The following is a 19,299-nucleotide window of genomic DNA, read 5'->3' as shown; positions in this document are numbered from 1 at the left end:
TCTGACGCAACGCGCCGGGTGAAACATGAGTTTTCAATAATCAAAGGGAAAATAGGGTGTGGTAAAGACATCGAAATTTATGTATGCTTATTTTTTTTTCAAACAATCAAATTTATTATTTGCTTAATTTAGTCTAATATATAATTTTGTTAGATTAGAAGATTAATAATCCAGATTATTGATTTAATGTCTGTTGATTAGTGATTATTTATTTATTTGCTTTACGTGAATGCTTTAGTTAGACGACTTTAGATTGTTATATATATATTTTTTGTTACAATAAGGGCCCATTTATCGCCCTCTCAATGAATGCACGTACGCACAATAAGGGCCCATTTAGATCTTGCGTGCCTCATAACCATTAACGCACCTGCGCACGAGCTGATCCGATCAAACATGAAACAAATAGAGATCTTCTCAATTAAAGGTAACTAGTGGGATACCCGCGCTACGCGCTGGGGAATTAGGTTGGTGTTGGTTTGGTACGTCACTCTATTGGCACTCGTTATAACAACTGAAGACCTGGACATCGAAAATGGTATGTTCAGAATACTATGTTGCTTCAATCATTTGACCTACTCAATTCTTAACAAAACTTTTATCGCAAGGGAAAAGGAAAAAACTATCATATTTGAGCTATTTTTAACAAAACTTTTATGAAAGCATATATAAAAATAATCACGTCTCAAGGATATAATAGAGCAACAAAATTAGTTTAAATTAAATTTTATAATGGAAAAAGAAATATCCTGGAACGCAGCTTAAGAAAATAAAATATAAAAGAAAATATTAGCACAAGCCATTGGATAATATCAAAGTGTTTTTATTTACAAAGGGATAAACAAAAAAGGAAATCTTGATATAGTGTGAAAAACCAACATGAATGCATCAGTGGTTAAGAACCACTCATTTTTCTTCGGTATTGAAAAATGAATATGTAAATTATTATAAGGAAAATTGGTTTTTATCGGTCCCAACTATTTCATTTTTGTAGGTGCTGGTCCCAACTTTCATTTTGGCTAGCAACGGTCCCAACTTTAACATTCGTTTCTTCCACCAGTCCGCGACTAACGGAGTACTAACTCAGTTATGTTTTTGCTGATGTGTCCATCTGAGTTGTCAAAAAAATGTTACGTGACAACCACCTCCCCACACCATCGTCCCATCGCCACTCCCGCCACCCCCACCACCATCGCCCAACGCCGCATTGGCATCGCCGTCGAGCTCTCTGACGAGTCCGCCTTCGCCTTCAAATGGGCCGTCAACCAGTACCTCCGTCCCGGCGACGCCGTCCGCCTTCGCCGTCAACCAGTAACTCTGTCCTGGCGACGCCATCATCTTAACCCACGTTAGGCCCACCTCCGTCCTCTACGGCGCTGACTGGGGCTCCGTTGACTTATCAATTACAGACATTGACACCGACAACGAAGAGTCAACCTTAAATTTGACAGATCTAATGTCAAATTGCCTAATGGAAGCTACAAATAATGCAATTAATTGTTAATTCGAGAAAAAACCCAACAAAACAAATTGATTTATGAACACATCTAACTTTCCTGAAGAACTTTGGGGCCTTGGAAATGTGTGGATTTGCGAAGTGTGGATAAATTAGGCAATGATTTACCTCCGATTGATCGTAAGTCGGTGTTGTATAGCTCTGTTTCGTTGGAGGGAATGATTGTTGAAGCTCCGGAGAGTTTGGTTTTAATTTGGTGGATGTGTTGGGATGATATAAGAATGTAATAAGTTAAGTACAAACACATTCTCATGTTCGAACTCGTCGGCGGACTCATCGGAGAGGTCGACTATCCATTTGACGGCGAAGGCGGACTCGTCGGAGAGGTTGACGGTGATGCCGATGCTGCGTTGGGCGTTGGTGGTGGGGGGTGGCGGTGGGACGGGGTGTGGGGAGGTGGCTGCCACGTAACATTTTTTTGACAACTCAGATGGACATATCAGTAAAAACATAACGGAGTTAGTATTCCGTTAATCGCGGACTGGTGGAAGAAGCGATTGTTAAAGTTGGGACCGTTGCCAGCCAAAATAAAAGTTGGGACCAGCGCCAACAACAATGAAATAATTGGGACCAATAAAAACCAATTTTCCTTATTATAATCACGAAAGAGATGAGAGTAGTTGAAAGAGAGATAAAAAATGCTTTATAGACTTGTAACTTATGCATAGAAAATAGGAGCAGTAGAATAGTGCCATTTTATGAGTAAACCAACATCTCACAATTAATATATATATATATATATATAATACTTCACATAAGAAGAAATTTCTTTTCTTTTTTTCTAGTGTGTAAGGCCTTTCAACACAATCACACTCGCAAGATGACGTGCGAAGTCAACAAATCAAGGAAGATCCTCATCCTAATCTCTATGTGCATATGGAACGCGTGGGTGAAATTTCCGTTTATGTGTGATCCACTTGTTGCGATAAATTGAGCACTCAAGACTCAAAATATGGTCCACTACGACATTCTCGACCCTTTTCTTATCACAAATTTCTATATGAACCTCTTGCAGCAAAGCAATTAACGTATTAATTTCAGCTTCACATCTTGTTACTAAACAAATAACAAAGGGCGACACGGTCCATGTACACAATGGTCTCTGGGCATAACAAGATGTATAAGACCAAAATTTATCAAATGCTAAGACCATAACAAGGAGTTATTAATTTGATAGTAGTTATCTAAAGCTCATGCGTATCATTCAATATCTTACCTGCATAGTAAACCGAGTGAAAGTCTCATCTTTTCTTTGGTCCAAAAACGCCCGAACTGCAAATTCGCTTGCATCATACACATCAATTGAAATAGTAGAGTCTAGGCAGGGGCAATCATATTGGGGGCATTCGCCAGTTTCTCCTTTAGCAACTCGAATGCTTGAAGGCATTCGATGGCATCCACCTACTTCAATACTACAACAACTCAGCTTGTATCTTTGGCTCAACCTATATATTCGACTTAACCATGAAAATAATATTTTTTTTGAGCCGCCGGCTAACCCTGTGTCTTGGTCGAGCTGGTCGTAAAACTAATGTGGACTTATAAGCTAGTGTCACGTCTAAACGTTAGACACATGTAGAATTTCATGGGTTTCAATGCCGGGGGCACCAGCTAAGCGGTTAGCCTTCTTAGCCGACATTTTTGAAATACTTGTCTCTGACTAACTAAGAGAGTTAATGTTTGTGGGACATGCAGGCTGAAAAGAACATGTCTTTTTTGGAAAAGTCAATGGCTATGATGTCTATTTTGATAATTTTTCTATTGGTATACCGTATACAGTATAATTTGTGCGATGCCATCATTACTAGTGGAAAGATAAAAAAGGTGATCACTATTAAAATATCACTCCCTTGTTGAATAATGAATATCATTGAGGGCATGCAAGGAGAGTTGGTTAACACCCACGCGAATCATTATAAATATTGAGTTCTTGTGTTAATTTTCCTTCTATCTTAAAAGTCGTTTCGAAATACAAGCTCCACTTAAGAAATATTTTAAAAAACAAATACGGTCATAAAGTTTTAAGGATAATGTTTCACATTCAGTCACACTCATTTTTTAAATTAATATGTTCTATTATTGATCAAGTTAAAGCCAACCAACGTCCTCATATCTAACATTTGGGGTTCTGACAATGACACGATAAGTCGTCTGGACTCAAGAGCCCCCACTCATTTGGACGTTGAACAAAAAAGTCTAGCAGTACAATTTTGACCACAATTTAACATTTATTCAAACTATAGTCAGCATTTTATAACTTTCAAATTAAAATATACCAACGTATAATAATCATAATATGATAAATCAAGAATTTAGAATTACCCTACCACTCACTTCTGAGTTCAGAAATATACATAATAACAATCATATAGCATGATAGCATGCACCAAATGAGATACAAAAATAACCAACTTAATTACCAAACTTATTATTCTTATTATTGGAACCACAACTATAAACCATATGTAATACCCAACCAAAAATACTCATATGTAATATCCAAGTCATTTGCTGCCTTCAGTTCAAACCAGTACTTAACTCATAGGTTGATGATCATGTTAACAAGTTTCTCTATATCCAAACAAGACAAGCCGTTTGAAGATACCGCGTTTTCTGCTGTTTTCTTCCATTCGATAGCCTTCTTCCTCATCTTTTCACCCTCTAATCCCTCCATTAACACCCTCACGAGCTTCTCTACTTCATCCCTCTTTACATTCTTCTCAATCTCCATGCCAACCTCCCATTCCTTATACATTTGCCTACAGTTTACCTGCTGGTCCCCGGCAACCGGCCAACATATCATTGGTACCCCAGCTGACAAGCTCTCAATGACCGAACCCCACCCACCATGAGTCAGGAACCCACCAACGGCTGGGTGATTCAACACCTCTTCCTGTGAACACCAGCTTGCCACGAATCCTTTCTCGTTCATTGCATCCTTGAGTTCTTGAGGCAACACTACAGCCTCCCCGTCCACCAAATCCGTCCGTATAATCCACAGAAAGTAAATATTGCTGTTTACAAGCCCCCAACCAAATTCTACCAGTTCTTGTAAAGACATTACTGCTATACTTCCAAAATTGACATACACTACAGAATTCGGTTCTTTTGATTGGAGCCACTGGATACACTCGGGTTCTTCCTTCCATAAACTATAGTAACTTACATCCATGTTATTGGTTTCCTTTTCTTTAATCTGATTTAGATGTAACTGAAGAGGTCCAACGGTGTAGACATCTGGAAAGATGGATTTAATCCCTTTGACGAGTCTATCTTCTAGCTCCTCGAACGTATGGATGATAATATGCGAAACATTATCAGCCGCCTGAGCGGTTTCTAGGAGGTATTTAAATGCAGGATCTTCCGGTTTTAAGTATCGCATAATCTCAGGTAATTCTCTCAAACGGAGTCCTTCCATTCCAGGAATCCAATCTATTTCCATGTCAAGATACTCATCTGTCAAAGCACTTTCATCTGCAATAATAAATTATGCTATATAAGCAGTGTTTGAGTATCAAAGCTTAACAGACTGACCAGGAAAAACCAAACCTTTTAGCGGGACAAGTCCTTTCTCCATGAGAACTTTCACCTGATAAAACCCCATGAATCCACAGGCAGCCATGGTCCAGAAAAGGATTACTGGGATCTTAAGCTTCTCAGCAGCAAGCATTGTATTTGTGTAAGTCATAAAACCATCACAAACAACACAAGTAACCGGAGTTTCAAGGCCGGACACAACATCAAGGAACGAATCATAGAAATTGGTTCCCATGTAGCTCCAAAGTTCAGCTACGGTTTGAGTATGTTCTATATCATCTTCTGTAGCATAAGGGAGGCCATCTGGAACCGTTTTGAACTGAAAGTTGGGAGTATTGTCCAGCCAACGAGTCCCACCGGACTTTACGAGCCGCTTTTGGTTCGTCTGTGTGTTGATGAAGGTGACACTGAGGCCCTTGTGGTTCAGAAGCCTGGCGAGTTTGAGCATACACTTGATATGGCTTTGTGCTGGATATGGTACGAACAACACATGAGGCTTCTTTTGATCGATTATGGGCAATGGATTCATCTTTGTTTGTGTTTACACAACGTTGGATACTAGGATTAATATCACTCACACTCACACTCACACTCACACTCACAAGACAATAATGGAGATAATATCAACATGAAAGCTAAATATATCAATATTATATATTATTTTCTAGAATATAATAACCAAAATGCAAATTGATGTTTTCTAGAAAAACAATTTATTCGGCATCAATATATACTTAATTTGTTGTGGTACATATGGCTTTGTTAACTTTCTATACAATTAATTAGTAGCCGATCGATGATACATCTTTTGTGATGCCAGGGGATCGAAATTTGAGCATGTCCAAATATATGACGACATGACATAGCAAAACATAGTATTAGTTGGGCTTCGATGAAGATTTTGTTGGGACATGTACGTCATTGCTTTCTATCGTGTATTTTAAAATCTAGAAAGAAATTAAAGAGACAGCTCATTATTCTATATCTTCTTGTAAAAGTATATATCTAAGGTTCTGTATGTATTTGTTTAAAAGGTTTGTAAGGAGCTGACGTTTGCTGGCGCGCAGATATAAGCTTCTGAAGACTGTTTGTTTTTTTAGAAGAAAAAGATCTAAAAAATGCTTTTATGAACTTAAAAAATAAGTTATTGTTCAATTTCTTTCCACTTCTTCACATCCTATCAACACCCGATGTCCAATACCACCACCACCCACCGTGCACCGCCACCATCGCAGTCCACCACCACCACCATCCCCCCCCACAACCCACCACCACCACCACCATCCCCCCCCACAACCCACCACCACCACCACCATTCCCCCCCCCCCCCACAACCCACCACCACCACCACCACCACCACCACCACCGTCCATCACCACCACCACCCACCGTCGACCACAACCATCGTCCACTACCACCACCCATTGTCGGCCACCACCACCGTCCACACCCACCACAACCGTCCATCACCACCACCCACCGTCCGCCACCACACCACCCACCCCCACCATCCACCACCACCACCCACCACCACCATCGTCCATCACCACCACCCACCGTCGGCCACCACCATCGTCCACCACACCACCACTGTCCACCACCCACCGTCCACTGCCACCCCCCACACACCCCCACCGTCCACCACTACCACCACCCATCACAACTGTCCATCACCACCACTCACCACCACCACCCACCGTCACCGTCCACCACCCACCACAGCTGTCCATCTCCACCACCCACCGTCCACTGCCACCACCACACACCCCCACCGTCCACCACTACCATCACCCATCACAACTGTCCATCACCACCACTCACCACCACCACCCACCGTCACCGTCCACCACCCACCACAGCTGTCCATCTCCACCACCCACCGTAAACCACCACCCGCTCACCGCCTACCACAATCGTCTGCCACCAATCGTCCACCACCACGGCACCACCCATTTCCACAGTTCATACGCCACCATCAATTATTTTAGCAGTATACAAATGTTAAATAAATTATAACTACTGTGATATGTATGATAGGTAACTAATTTTCAGCTTATGCAGATGATATCCAGTTTATAAAACAAACAGTATTATATTTTCATGTTACAGACTTTTAGACTACGTCTTCAGTTACAGACATGAAATCAGATTGTAGACAGTTTTTGTCTTAAAAAAGAAACAACACCTAAGAGCATTCACATCCCGTTCTTCATCCTTATCTCTATAATTACATTACAAAACACTACATTTCTCTTTCCTGTTAAATTAAATAATACTTTTATCATTACAGTTTTCTCTCTCCTCTACTCACAACCAATCCAACAAATATTAAAAAATAAATAGGGGCAAACAATTTTCCCCAAATTTACAAAAAACACTACATATTTCTTTCCAACCTATAATTTACAAGCATTGTCAATCCCGGAAGTTAAGGTGGTGACTCTAAGCAAATTTGGCTGATTTCCGTCACATTGGTTACGGTACCGGAACTAAAACAAAAACAAAATTGGCATCGGTAGGCTTTCGTGACGTTAGTTAAGGTATCAAAATTAAAACAAAATGCAGTGAGTCTACGGGAATTTGGTCGGTTTCCGTCACGTTTGTTACATAACGGAACTAAAACAAAAACAATTGGCATTCAATCGAGTTTCTCTACACACAACCACATATAATTACTATACCATATAATTTACAAATTTCTTTCACAAATGGAAATAGGTTGTGAATGCTCTTATGCATTTTTTATTTGGGCTCTCACATAAAGGAAGACATATGGCTGGTTTTTTTAATCTTCTTGTTTTTTATTAGGCATAATCTCGTTGTGGTCTTTTGATTGTGGGCTGATGGATTATGTTTTGCTTTATTTTATTTGCGATTGTCAGATTTGGGCATCACCCTCTCTATGGTCCGTTTAGTTTAAGTTTGTTGGGCCATACATAGTTGGGTTTTGAGCTTTTGTCTTTGGGAGTTTGGGTTTGTCCCTGTCATGTACGGGTTGGCAGGTGGAATAGACATGCCTAAAAATTTTACACGAACCAAATATATACAAGCCAGAAAGTTTTTTTCACACATGAATGCAAACATGACATGTGTATTCACGTGCTAACATTAATACGATCCGTTTAATCATAAAATCAAAATTTATTTATTTTTGCATATTATTACTTTAAAGATCTAAATTTACCTATGATTTTTATGTTTTGAAAAAATTATGTTTAAACAATGTCAAACTTTTAATATTGACAGAAGAAATGGCTAAAAGTGTAGTTAGATAAATGCGTTAAACTAGTTAAATTAATGAACCTGTGATGTTGGTACTAAACGACCCCTTTAACTAAATTTGTCCACGGGGTTCGACTCAAAGCTGGCTCACTTCTTTAGAATATATCCGAATCCGTAAATTTTATGTTATATGCGAATTTCTCACTCCTAAATAATGCACAAGCTCTCATACACCACCATCTATCACCAATGTAAGTTACGCAATCCTCAATCATTATGTAATCCAAGATTTCTTCAATACTGTTTTCTACATTTTTCTTTAATTTGTAATGAAATTTATCATTACCATTTCATTGAGGCGTTTAGTCCCATATGGAAATATAATGAGTTCTTACATTGTGATGCTTAGTAGGCTATAAAAGATGGAATAAAATAAAAATGGTTGTGAGTGGTAGTGGTGGTGGGGATGGTGGGCGGGAATGGTGGTCGGTGGTGGCGGTGGTGGGCTGCGGTGGCGATGGTTGGTGGCGTTGACGAGCGGTGGTGGTGGGCGGTGGCCGTGGTGGGCGGGCAATAATGGTGGTTCATGGTGGTAGTGGTGAGAGACTGGCGGCGGCGGTGGTGGGTGGGATGGTGGTGGAGGTGATATGTATAGTGTGAAAGAGGCAATGGAATGATTGAAAACCATGGAGGGGTGGAATGAATTTTGGGTGTTTTAGAGAGATTAGAATTAACATTGTAATAGGTGATTCTATTCCTATAACATCTTGTTTTTATGAATAAATAATAAAAGACTGTTATTTTAATTAATTGTGTGTGTTTGGTTATGTAGAGTAATAATAAGTTAAGCGTGGGTTTGGAAAATAAAAGATGGATACAGGGATGGTGATGGGACTTAAGGTCCATAACCTTAGGGGTATTCAAACACCCTTAAACCTCTCTAAAACCCTCATTTCCATCATCCTTGCCTCTATACACTCTAAAAAAACACACACAAACACTCTTATCATTTCGGAGCCAGATCCGAGCTGAAGAAAAGGCAGATTTCGTTAGGGGTATTCAAACACCCTTAAACCTCTCTAAAAACCTAAAACCTTCATTTCCATCATCCTTGCCTCTATACACTCTAAAAAACACACACAAACACTCTTATCATTTCGGACCTAGATCCGAGCTGAAGAAAGGGTAGATTTCGTGTCGAATCTTCATCAAACAACAAGAAACACGTCTAGGTTCACGTGTTGAATTAGATCCGAAGCAAGAAAGTGTCTATATCCGCGTCTAGACTCGAATCCGAACTGAAAGAGGTAAGTTTTAGTTTAAAGGTTATGTATTTCATGTCGGTTTGACGAACGCCTTGGTAAGCTGATGAATCGGACCTTATAGTGTTAGAAAATCTAAACTCTATAGTAAACTACTTAACGGGTACGAGACGGGACGGATGGGTGATGCTCAGACCCTGTTAAAGCAAGAAGGTGAAGTTGTTATGACCCAAAACTCGTGTAGTAGTAAAACGGACCTTTAAGGGATAAAAGAACAACGAGTATAGCTTAAAGGTCTGAAAACCAAATTCGAATCGCATTCGGAGGAATGCGATTCGATTCGTTTAAAACGTTGATTCGATTCGTTTAAAAATTTTGATTCGATTCGTTTAAAAAAGTCGATTCGTTTAAAAATTCGATTCGATTCGTTTAAAAGTCGATTCGATTCAATTGGAAACTCGACTCGATTCGAAACTTGATTCGACTTGTTGGAGACTCGACTCGATTCTAATGAATTTAACCCCAGCCAGGGGCTTTGCCCTTTGGACCCTGCTAGGGGCAGCCCCTAGGACCCCGCAACCAGGGTGCTGCCCCCGGACCCCCATCTTTAGGAGCTTCGCTAACCTAGAAATATGATTTGGTTATGAGAAGCTAAAGTGATGCTTGTAATTATTACACATTTAGTCGTGCCCAGCTGAAGAGAGGTGTAACCATAAGCTCTGAAAGAAACAGGATTCAAGTGAGTTTTTAGCCCCTTTACTCTGTTATGTTTTTCGGGACTGTATGCATACTCTATGATAGGTTATTACACTTACAAAATATAGTAAGTGTATGATATGTGAATATGTATGTAAGTTGAAAGGTATGGTTATATATGTATGAATATATGGAATGTATGTATGGTTGTATGGAAAGAAGGGACCAGAACCTAATAATATCTTAGAGGATAGGCCCAGACCCTTATAATATCTGAGATGGTAGGACCAAACCATAATAATATATGAGAGGATATGGACCAGACCCTTAAAATATCTGAGATGATAAGAACCAGACCCTAATAATATCTAAGATGGTAGGGACTAAACCCTCATAATATTTGAGAGGATAGGTACCAGACCCTTATAATATCTGTGAGGTTATAGGGCGAAAGGCTCTTAAAAGTGTAAAGATAGTTATGTATGTAATATGAAAGTTAAAACAATAAAGCATGAAAGTATAAATGTACGTATGTATGCATGAAAGAAAAGTAAACAGGTTAGGTATGTAATATGTATCTTTGGATACGCATATGTAAGTATGTGAATGTAATTTATGTTGCCTGATTAACTAGAACTCACTCAGCATAGCTGACTTATAGTATGCACGCAGGCAAATAAGTTAAAGCAGCTGGCTTGAGGAAGACACATGACATGAACTGAAGAGACTAGCATATAAGGAGGGATTGCTACGATTTTTATTTAGGATGTTTTGAGTTATGTTTAAAGACAATATTTGAATGTTTTATATTGAATGGTTGACTTTTAATTATTCTGAGAAAAATTTCAATTCACTCTGATATTTAGAACTGTGTTTATGAGTAAATCCTATGCCAATGTAGGGCACCCGGGTCAGGGCCTTACAATTCCATTGATCAACCAAAAACACTTTTTTAATTCCTTCACAAGGGGTCCATTTCATTTCGTCTCTCATTCCTGCATACCAAACGCTATCTAAGGGTCTGTTGGTATGGGGTAATGGAATGGACAGGGAAATGAAATGTACGAGATAATGGAATGAACAAGAAATGAAATAGATCATTACTATTTCATTACCTATGTTGGTTGCCATGTGAGAACGAAATGGATCATTATGTTGTGTTGTTCCATAGCCGGGAAAAAAAAACAAAGAATGAAATAAAAATGTGGTGATGGTGGCCGATGGATGTGGTGACTTACCAAACACAATCTTATTCTATTTGGTGCCAACTAACTTTTTTTATGAAATTCAGAGTTATGCTAAAGGGTTGCATGTTGAAGCCTAAAGAAATTATGATTCTGTTTAGTATGGGGCAATGAAATGAATAAAGGAATGGAATGGATGTAGTAATGGAATGAACAAATGAATGAAATGGATCATTACATTCCATTGTAATGTTTGGTTATCATGTAGGAATGAAATGATTTTTCACTTTATTATTATTATTAGTAAATATTATTATTGTTAATAATAATAATAATAATAATATTTACTAATAATAATAAACTGATAATATTTATCATTATTTACTAATTATTATTAGTAGTAGAAAATAATAATAATAATTAATAATATGAATATTCATAATAACTAGTTTTTAAAACACGCGCGTTACAACGAGATATTTAATCAAATAAAAATAATCGTAAAAGCGTTGAATCATACATACGCGTTGTGAAATGTTAGCTCACCAAATTTAAATATAATAATAATTCTAATAATAGTTAGGTAGTGTTTGTTATGGAGGAATGGAAGGTGAAATGTAATAAGCCATTCCAAAGGAATGGAAAAAAACATGTTTGGTTACCATGCATGAATGGAATTGATCATTCCAAATGGAATTAAACTCCTTCCATTTTTAGGATTTTCATTCCTTTGGGTATGGGTGTTTTTTTTTTCATTCCTTTAAGGAATGAAAAAGTCAAAAAGTCAACATCATTATTACTATTATAAAATTATAATTATATTATTATTATTATTATTTTCTAATTATAGTTATTATATTATCATTATCCTTTTGTATATTATAATATAACTATTATTATATTAGAACTATTACTACATTATCAATATATTTTATTTTTAAATTAGATGAGTTAACATTTCACAACGCATATACAGTTTAACGATCTCGTTGCAGCACGAGGTCCTAAAAATACTTATTATGAATATTCATTTATTATTAATATTATTTATTTTTTTATTATTATTATTACTAATAAAAATATTAATAATGATAAAGTGATTAATCATTCCATTCTTACATGGTAACCAAACATGACAATGGAATGGTAATGATCCATTTTATTCCTTTCTCCATTCCATTACCACGTCCATTCCATTCCCTCATCTATTCTATTACCCCGTACCAAATATACCCTTATATTATAATATATAAATCAATAATGATATTAATAATAATAATAATATACTATATTATATTGATAATATAACAATAATTATAATATAATAATAATAATAATAATTTTTGTTATTATTATTATTAGGTCATTTTCATTCTTTGAAGGAATGAAAAAAAAACACTCCTTCCTAAAGGAATGAAAATTCTATAATTGGAAGGAGTTTCATTTTTTTAGGAATAACCCATTCCATTACCACATGACAACCAAACATGTTTTAATTCATTCAATTGGAATAAGTCATTCCATTCCACCATTCATTCTTTGATACCAAACATTACCTATGTGTCTACCATATTCCATGTTATTGGGTGTGCCTATTTTGGTAAAGTTGATTTCCTTGTCTATTATTGTAAAATATATGATCAACATGCTTATTGCGATAAATTTTCTTTCTTTTTTTCTATACCTTAAACGTCAAGTTAAATGGGAAAGATTTCACCTATTAATAATTGATAACCAATATTCATATATGCCGCGTTTGACTAAATAAAAATAATACTGATAAAAGAAAGTTGCATACGAGTGTCACGGTTGACGGTACCGTCACCTAATGAAAGTCCAATGTCTTTAAAGGAAACATACTGAGCAAGTTTGGTGGAACACTTAAAACTAGTACTTTGTTACTATTTTTGGGTTAAGTTTTTCATTTATAATTTGATTTGATTTAATGCGATTATTCAAAAAATCGTTTTCATGCTTTACAAATTGAATATCATTAGGTTCTAATCAACTTCATTTAAAGCAATCCCCAATCATTTTAAAACCTGTTTGCACCTAAACTTCGATAAGCAAAATCTGATGAATTGTATTTATTCTGTTAATTATATGGAGCAGGTTAAAAATATTCATAAGATATTCAATAACGTGTTATTAAAAACTAATATTTGATTCGGATGATATTGAAAAGTTTGGATTTTGTCTATAGATAAAACATGGAAATGACCGAATGGCCAATATTAAATTCCTTTCAAGCCTTTTAAAAAATTTAAATTCCTTACAAGTATGGTGAGCTATATATGTTCCACAATAAGGGAAAATAAATAATAAAAATACAATAAAAAAAAGTCTAAACTTCTTATAATTTATGTCTCAATCTTTATTTTTCCACTCGAATGCGACACATTTTATGCTTAATCCTTAAAAGAAATAAATTGCAAATCTGATGAAATTACAGACTTCTTTCGAAAGACTCGACTGTATGATCACACCACATCTACATTACCTAACCAAAGACTTTAAGACACGCATGCAATACATAAGTACGTTTGAATGACTCTGACTGCAACATTCATTCAAACGTTTACAATGACACAAATTCAATACCTTTGAACCGACCATCCAACATAAACTACTAGAACCGAGGGCTCACCGAGACGAGTAGTGAGTACTTCTTGTTGACTGTACTACCAATTACCTCGGTCATGTCCAAATCCTCATTTCTTATTCCATTTGGCAACGCCATATCAAACTTATAAACAATATTCGCTATCGCAAGCTCGATAACGGGTACACTAAACTGAATACCAGGGCATGATCTTCGGCCAGCACCGAATGGAATCCATTCATATTGCAACCCATGGTGAGTAAATGAAGTGTTTAAGAACCTCTCAGGCCTAAACTCATCTGGTTCTTCCCACGAGGCAGGATCTCTTCCTATCGCCCAAGCATTGATAATTACTTGTGTGCCTGCTGCAATATCATACCCCATTAATTTTACGTCTTGCATTGATTCTCGGGGAAGGAGAAGTGGGAATGGAGTATGCAACCGCAAAGACTCTTTTATGACAAGTTTAAGATATGACATTCTTTCCAAATCCTCCTCGGAAATCATGGATTTTCCTTGTCCCACTTTTGTTACTTCTTCTTGAAGCTTTTTCATTGCTTTTGGGTTTTTTATTAGCTCACTCATTGTCCACTCTACACTTGTTTTTATAGTTTCAGTTCCAGCTGCAAACGCCTCCTATATTAAGGAACACAATCTTTAGTGGGCTAATTAGAAATTGTTGTTTCAGTACGACTTATAACTTGTTGGAAAATTAAAACTTAAAAATGGTAAAAATTTTGGGTTGAATCTTGAGTACTAAGGAACAGAAATTTAGCAAGCCTTTTGTTGTCCCACACGTTGGAGTGTGAGTAAAACCCAGGAAGTATGAAGGCGGCTAAATAATAAGTAAGAAATTTAACTAAAAAACATACTAATTTTCTTGGTGGGTTATACTTTCTAGTTTCCCGGTAATGAAATCTTCTTTGTGACTAAAAAAACACAATAATTTGTTATTTATAGTTTGCCAGACAGTAGATAATTATACGAAGGAATTTAAAATTTCTAATTACAAAAGTCAAAAGAATCTGAGAAATGTATATGTTTCTGGGAAATATATATGAATTAAAGTCAGCAAGTAATTCACGTATTCGTGTTTTTCGAATAAAAGTGAAGTACATGTGAATGATGAAGACATAATATTTTCTAGTTTCCCGGTAAAAGTTTCAATAATGAAATTTTCTTTGTAACTGAAAAACAAAATAGTTTGTTATATTACAAGTAAATAATACAAGTAAAGCTATGTGTTATACTCCACTCTTCAACACTCCATTTGTCATATGATCAGTTTAAATTTCTAATTACATAAATCTAGAGTTAGAGAAATATATGTTTTTGGGAAATATGAATTAAAGTGGCAGTACTGTACGAATTCATGTTTATCGAATTAAAGTAAAGTATAGGAGGAGGAGGAGGAGGAGGAGGAGGAGGAGGAGAAATACCAAGATGAGAGCTTTAATAGAATCCCTATGAAGGGTGGATGCTTTATCTTTTTGGAGATCTAGTAAGATGTCAACAAAGTCTTCCCGAGCTTCATCATCCTCCCCATTTTTCTTGTTTATATGGTCCTCAATAACCCTTTCAAGAAGCTCATTAAATTCTTTAGCTATTTTTTCCGCTCTTCCTATAGAACCAATGACTTGATCCACCCATGATAACCATGGAATATAACTACCAATACAAAATACGTTAAGCATATTCATGAACCTTTCAACTAAGTGTGTGTGATCTAATCCATCAAATTTCCTTCCGAGGGCAACCCGACATACTATGTTATTTGTTAGCGAAATAAACATCGACCCCATATCAATGGTAGTCCCACAACTTTCTCCAAGCTGCCGAATCATATCACGTATCTCATTTTCTCTCACATTTTGGTATGACTTGACTCGTGCATTACTTAGAAGCTTCAGCACCACAATGCTCTTTAACCGCCTCCAGGATTCCCCATAAGGAGAAAAGGCTATGCCGTTAGAACCAAAGACCAGTATGTTGGGCATAGTTAATCTCGGTCGACTACAAAATGAGAGATCATGGGTTTTCATGATCTCTTGTGCAGCTTCAGCAGAGGATGCTACAAGTGCGGGGGTGCTACCGAGCTGAAGGAGCATTAGTGGTCCATATTTTTGGGACAATATTTGAAGGTTGTGATTAGGGTTTGAGCCAACTTGATGGAAGTTTCCGATTATTGGAAGTTTTGGAGGAGATGGTGGTATGTTTTTCTTATTCTTAGAATCAAATGAAATTTGTTTGACACAAATAAAAGTCACTAAAAGGATGCATGAAAACAAAGAGAGGAGAAGAGTTTGTAAGGATGAAAAGATTTCCATGATCTAACTAACTAGCAAATGTGTTGATTTGCTATGCTCTAATACTGCCTTGAGGAGTCATATGTATAAATAGTGATGGATCTTAATAAATTATATTAGTTTTATACAATGTGAGCGATGCTTGTTTTATTATTTTCAACTTATAACTTGAAAAGTATATTTATTTTGAACGTCTAGCTATGCTAGCACGTCTTGAAAAACTAATTTGTAGGAGATTAAATGTAACATCCGAAATTTTTAATAAATAACAATATTGAATATTATTATTTTGTTTTGAGGATTATTATTTATTTCAAATAAAAAGTAATAAGAGTTGGACTAAAGAATTTACAGACTCAAGTAAATTAGGCTTAAAGAAAAGATGGGTTCGGGTTTCATTAGCCTTAGGGTATAAATACCCTTATGGCCTTATATCCGCACTTAATCCCTAAGATCCCTAAAATCATTCATTCATATTTCAGCAACTCCTTAAATACACACAACCTCCTGATTCCCTACTCTCTTTCATTTCGGTTCTTCAAGCATGGGATTTGTGCTCATCTTATGTTCGTTTACATCAAGTAACAAGAAATCGATCAAGACCAAGGTGTTGTTTGTTTTTTAAGAGGACCACATCTGCAGACATATGTAGCAGAATAGGTGAATCAAACCTTTGCAGTCTGCAAGAAAAAGACTGATTGTTTTTTAACACGTCTGCAAACTGTTAAAATAAACAGAAATTTAAATAAACCGAATTTTTAAACATAAAAAAGGTCTTCAAACTTAAACTTTATGCAAACTTAATGGAACAAGATCTTCATTAAACATAAACTTTCTACAAACTTTTTTCAATAAAAAAACTAACGATAATTGGACAATTATACAATGGAGCAGCGGCGGTGCGGCGCGATAGTGGAGGTCGCCGGTGGTGGAGTTCGCGGTGGTGGGGGTCGCCGATGGTGGAGGTCGCGGTGGTGGAGGTCGGGGAGGAGATGAAGGGAGATGGTAGGGGAGAGATGAAGGGAAGGAGAAGGTAGAATGAAAGGGGGCTAGGGTTTGGAATAAGATAGAAGATGTGAAAAGAGGTTGGTTCATGTCTTCTAGGATAAGAGGACGCGAAGACGTTTTTTAATGAAATGTCTTCAGAAAAACAAACAGTCTTCAAGCCTAAAGATATGCGTATGGTCTGCGCGGTGCAGACATAAAAGACCAGGAAGATCTTCTAGCAAAAAACAAACACCACCCAAGTATTGTTCTAGAACCAAAATCCAAACCGGTTTCACCAAAAAGTTATGTTCAAGCTTAAAAAGGTGTCTCATTTATGGTTAGTTGGTCATGAAACTTAGCATATTAATTAATCAACTCAGGAGGGAAAAGGTTGCTAACTTGATATCAAAAAGGACTTGAAGCCTTGGACCTCGTGTTTTGGGACAAGACCATGAACAGAACACGCTTATGTACACCAGTAATTCTAGAAAAGGATGGCCACCAAAGAATCATATATATATAATATATATATATATATATATATACATATATACACATGAAGAAACGTGGATCTACTCACTGGTAGCAGATCTACTTTCCTCGGGTATGATTAAACTGTTTCACCGATGGTTCCTCTGAATCCGTGTTCTTCCACCTACAAAATGAACAGCGCCGTTACTTACCCCTCAGAAAGGGACAGAGGGGTCCTCTTTGGGGTAACCCTCCGGCGTGAGAATCAGTATCTTTGTGGAGAAGATAATAAAGTGTGAGTCAGTGAATCTCAAGAGTATTGCTGAACCGCTGAATACTCTTGATTGTGTGACTGTGTGTTTTCTGTAACTGACTGTGAGTGAATATAATTCAATATGATTGAATGTGATATCACTGCTTGTAACTGTCAATGATTGAGTATGAATGAATGTGTCATCAAAGTGGAGTTGATGCTGTATTTATAGTGCTAGGGTTTCCACTGGTTGGGCTCAGCCTCGTTGGCCTCCTCCAATCGCACTGCGCCACGTGTCCTCTGGGACACCTGGCGCTTTCTCGTTGGTTGTAATCATGTGGTAGCACATGTGTCATGCTGAGTTGTCGACCTTTCATTTGGCAGCTGTCAACATCAGCATATTCTTACTCCTTAAAAAGATGCCTTCTGGAAGATTGTCTGACGTGCACAATCAAGGTTGCCCTGATCCTGATTTGGATAAGGACGAGGTTGATTATGTGTACGTGTGATATGCGCCCATCCTGAGGATGCGCGAAGTCTTCTTTTTATTCTCACGCGCAGATATTTCATGCGCAGGTGTGATATGCACGAGCGTGTGATATGCGCCGCGCGCTGGTGCGCCACGCGCATATGTGATGTGCAAGAGCATGTGATATGCGCCGCGCGCGTATGTGATGCGCGAGCATATGATGCCTGAGCATGTTTTGTATGCGCCATGCGCCTGGGTTTTGGCTTTGTGCCTTCATAATGTCTTTATCTTGTGGGTTGACCCGCCTTGCTTGGTGTTGAGGCGGGTACATACCTCTTCAAGCCCCCCCAGTCTAATGTGTGTCTTATCTTGCGCGAGCGTGGTAAGATAGATATTAGACTCACTGAATTGTCCTTTTATAGGGGGTTTTGTCGTTTTCTTGGTTGTTTCCATCGTCGCGCGAAGTTCTATCCATTTGGTTGAAAACGAAAGGTCCAAACACGTGGTTGGTTGGTGATGACGTGCGCCGTAAACGTGTCAGACATTTCGTGTGCTCGAGGTGCTACAGTTGCCTTTCACGTCCCCTCACACAGCTGTCTTGAACACGTGTCGCACTCGCATTGGTTAGTACCTGCGAGTGGGGGCGCGTCTCTGTTCCGTGGCAGGTCGGTTACATCTTTTTGTCCCCTCACACAGCTGTTAGGGACACGTGTCGCGCCTTCGTTGGGTTGCCCCTGCGAGTGGGGGCGCGTGAAATCCGATCAGCTGCCACATTTCTCTCTCCTGGGCCTATA

The 19,299-nt window shown here is 37.7% G+C and overlaps 2 protein-coding genes across 2 annotated transcripts; both read right to left on the bottom strand.

The window, feature by feature from the left end:
* Nucleotides 1–3,931: 3,931 nt before the first annotated feature.
* On the bottom strand, nucleotides 3,932–5,608 carry LOC143571964 (UDP-glycosyltransferase 85C1-like). Its single transcript, XM_077057251.1, has 2 exons — nucleotides 5,066–5,608; nucleotides 3,932–4,990 (listed from the first exon to the last, which is right to left on the bottom strand). Exons 1-2 carry the CDS (start codon nucleotides 5,580–5,582, stop codon nucleotides 4,056–4,058), a joined length of 1,452 nt encoding a protein of 483 aa, XP_076913366.1. The 5' UTR covers nucleotides 5,583–5,608; the 3' UTR covers nucleotides 3,932–4,055.
* An 8,438-nt stretch (nucleotides 5,609–14,046) lies between these two features.
* LOC143571963 (cytochrome P450 Tp4149-like) lies at nucleotides 14,047–16,359 on the bottom strand. The gene is made up of 2 exons (XM_077057250.1): nucleotides 15,459–16,359; nucleotides 14,047–14,655 (listed from the first exon to the last, which is right to left on the bottom strand). The coding sequence occupies exons 1-2, from the start codon at nucleotides 16,344–16,346 to the stop codon at nucleotides 14,047–14,049; spliced, it is 1,497 nt and encodes a 498-aa protein (XP_076913365.1). The 5' UTR covers nucleotides 16,347–16,359.
* Between the last annotated feature and the right edge of the window lie 2,940 nt (nucleotides 16,360–19,299).

The sequence above is a fragment of the Bidens hawaiensis genome, unplaced genomic scaffold (genome assembly GCF_021521415.1).
Source record: "Bidens hawaiensis isolate Kalapana, Puna unplaced genomic scaffold, B.hawaiensis_p1.1 tig00025638_1, whole genome shotgun sequence".
Lineage (NCBI taxonomy): Eukaryota > Viridiplantae > Streptophyta > Magnoliopsida > Asterales > Asteraceae > Bidens > Bidens hawaiensis.
This window is presented reverse-complemented; position numbering and strand designations above follow the sequence as displayed.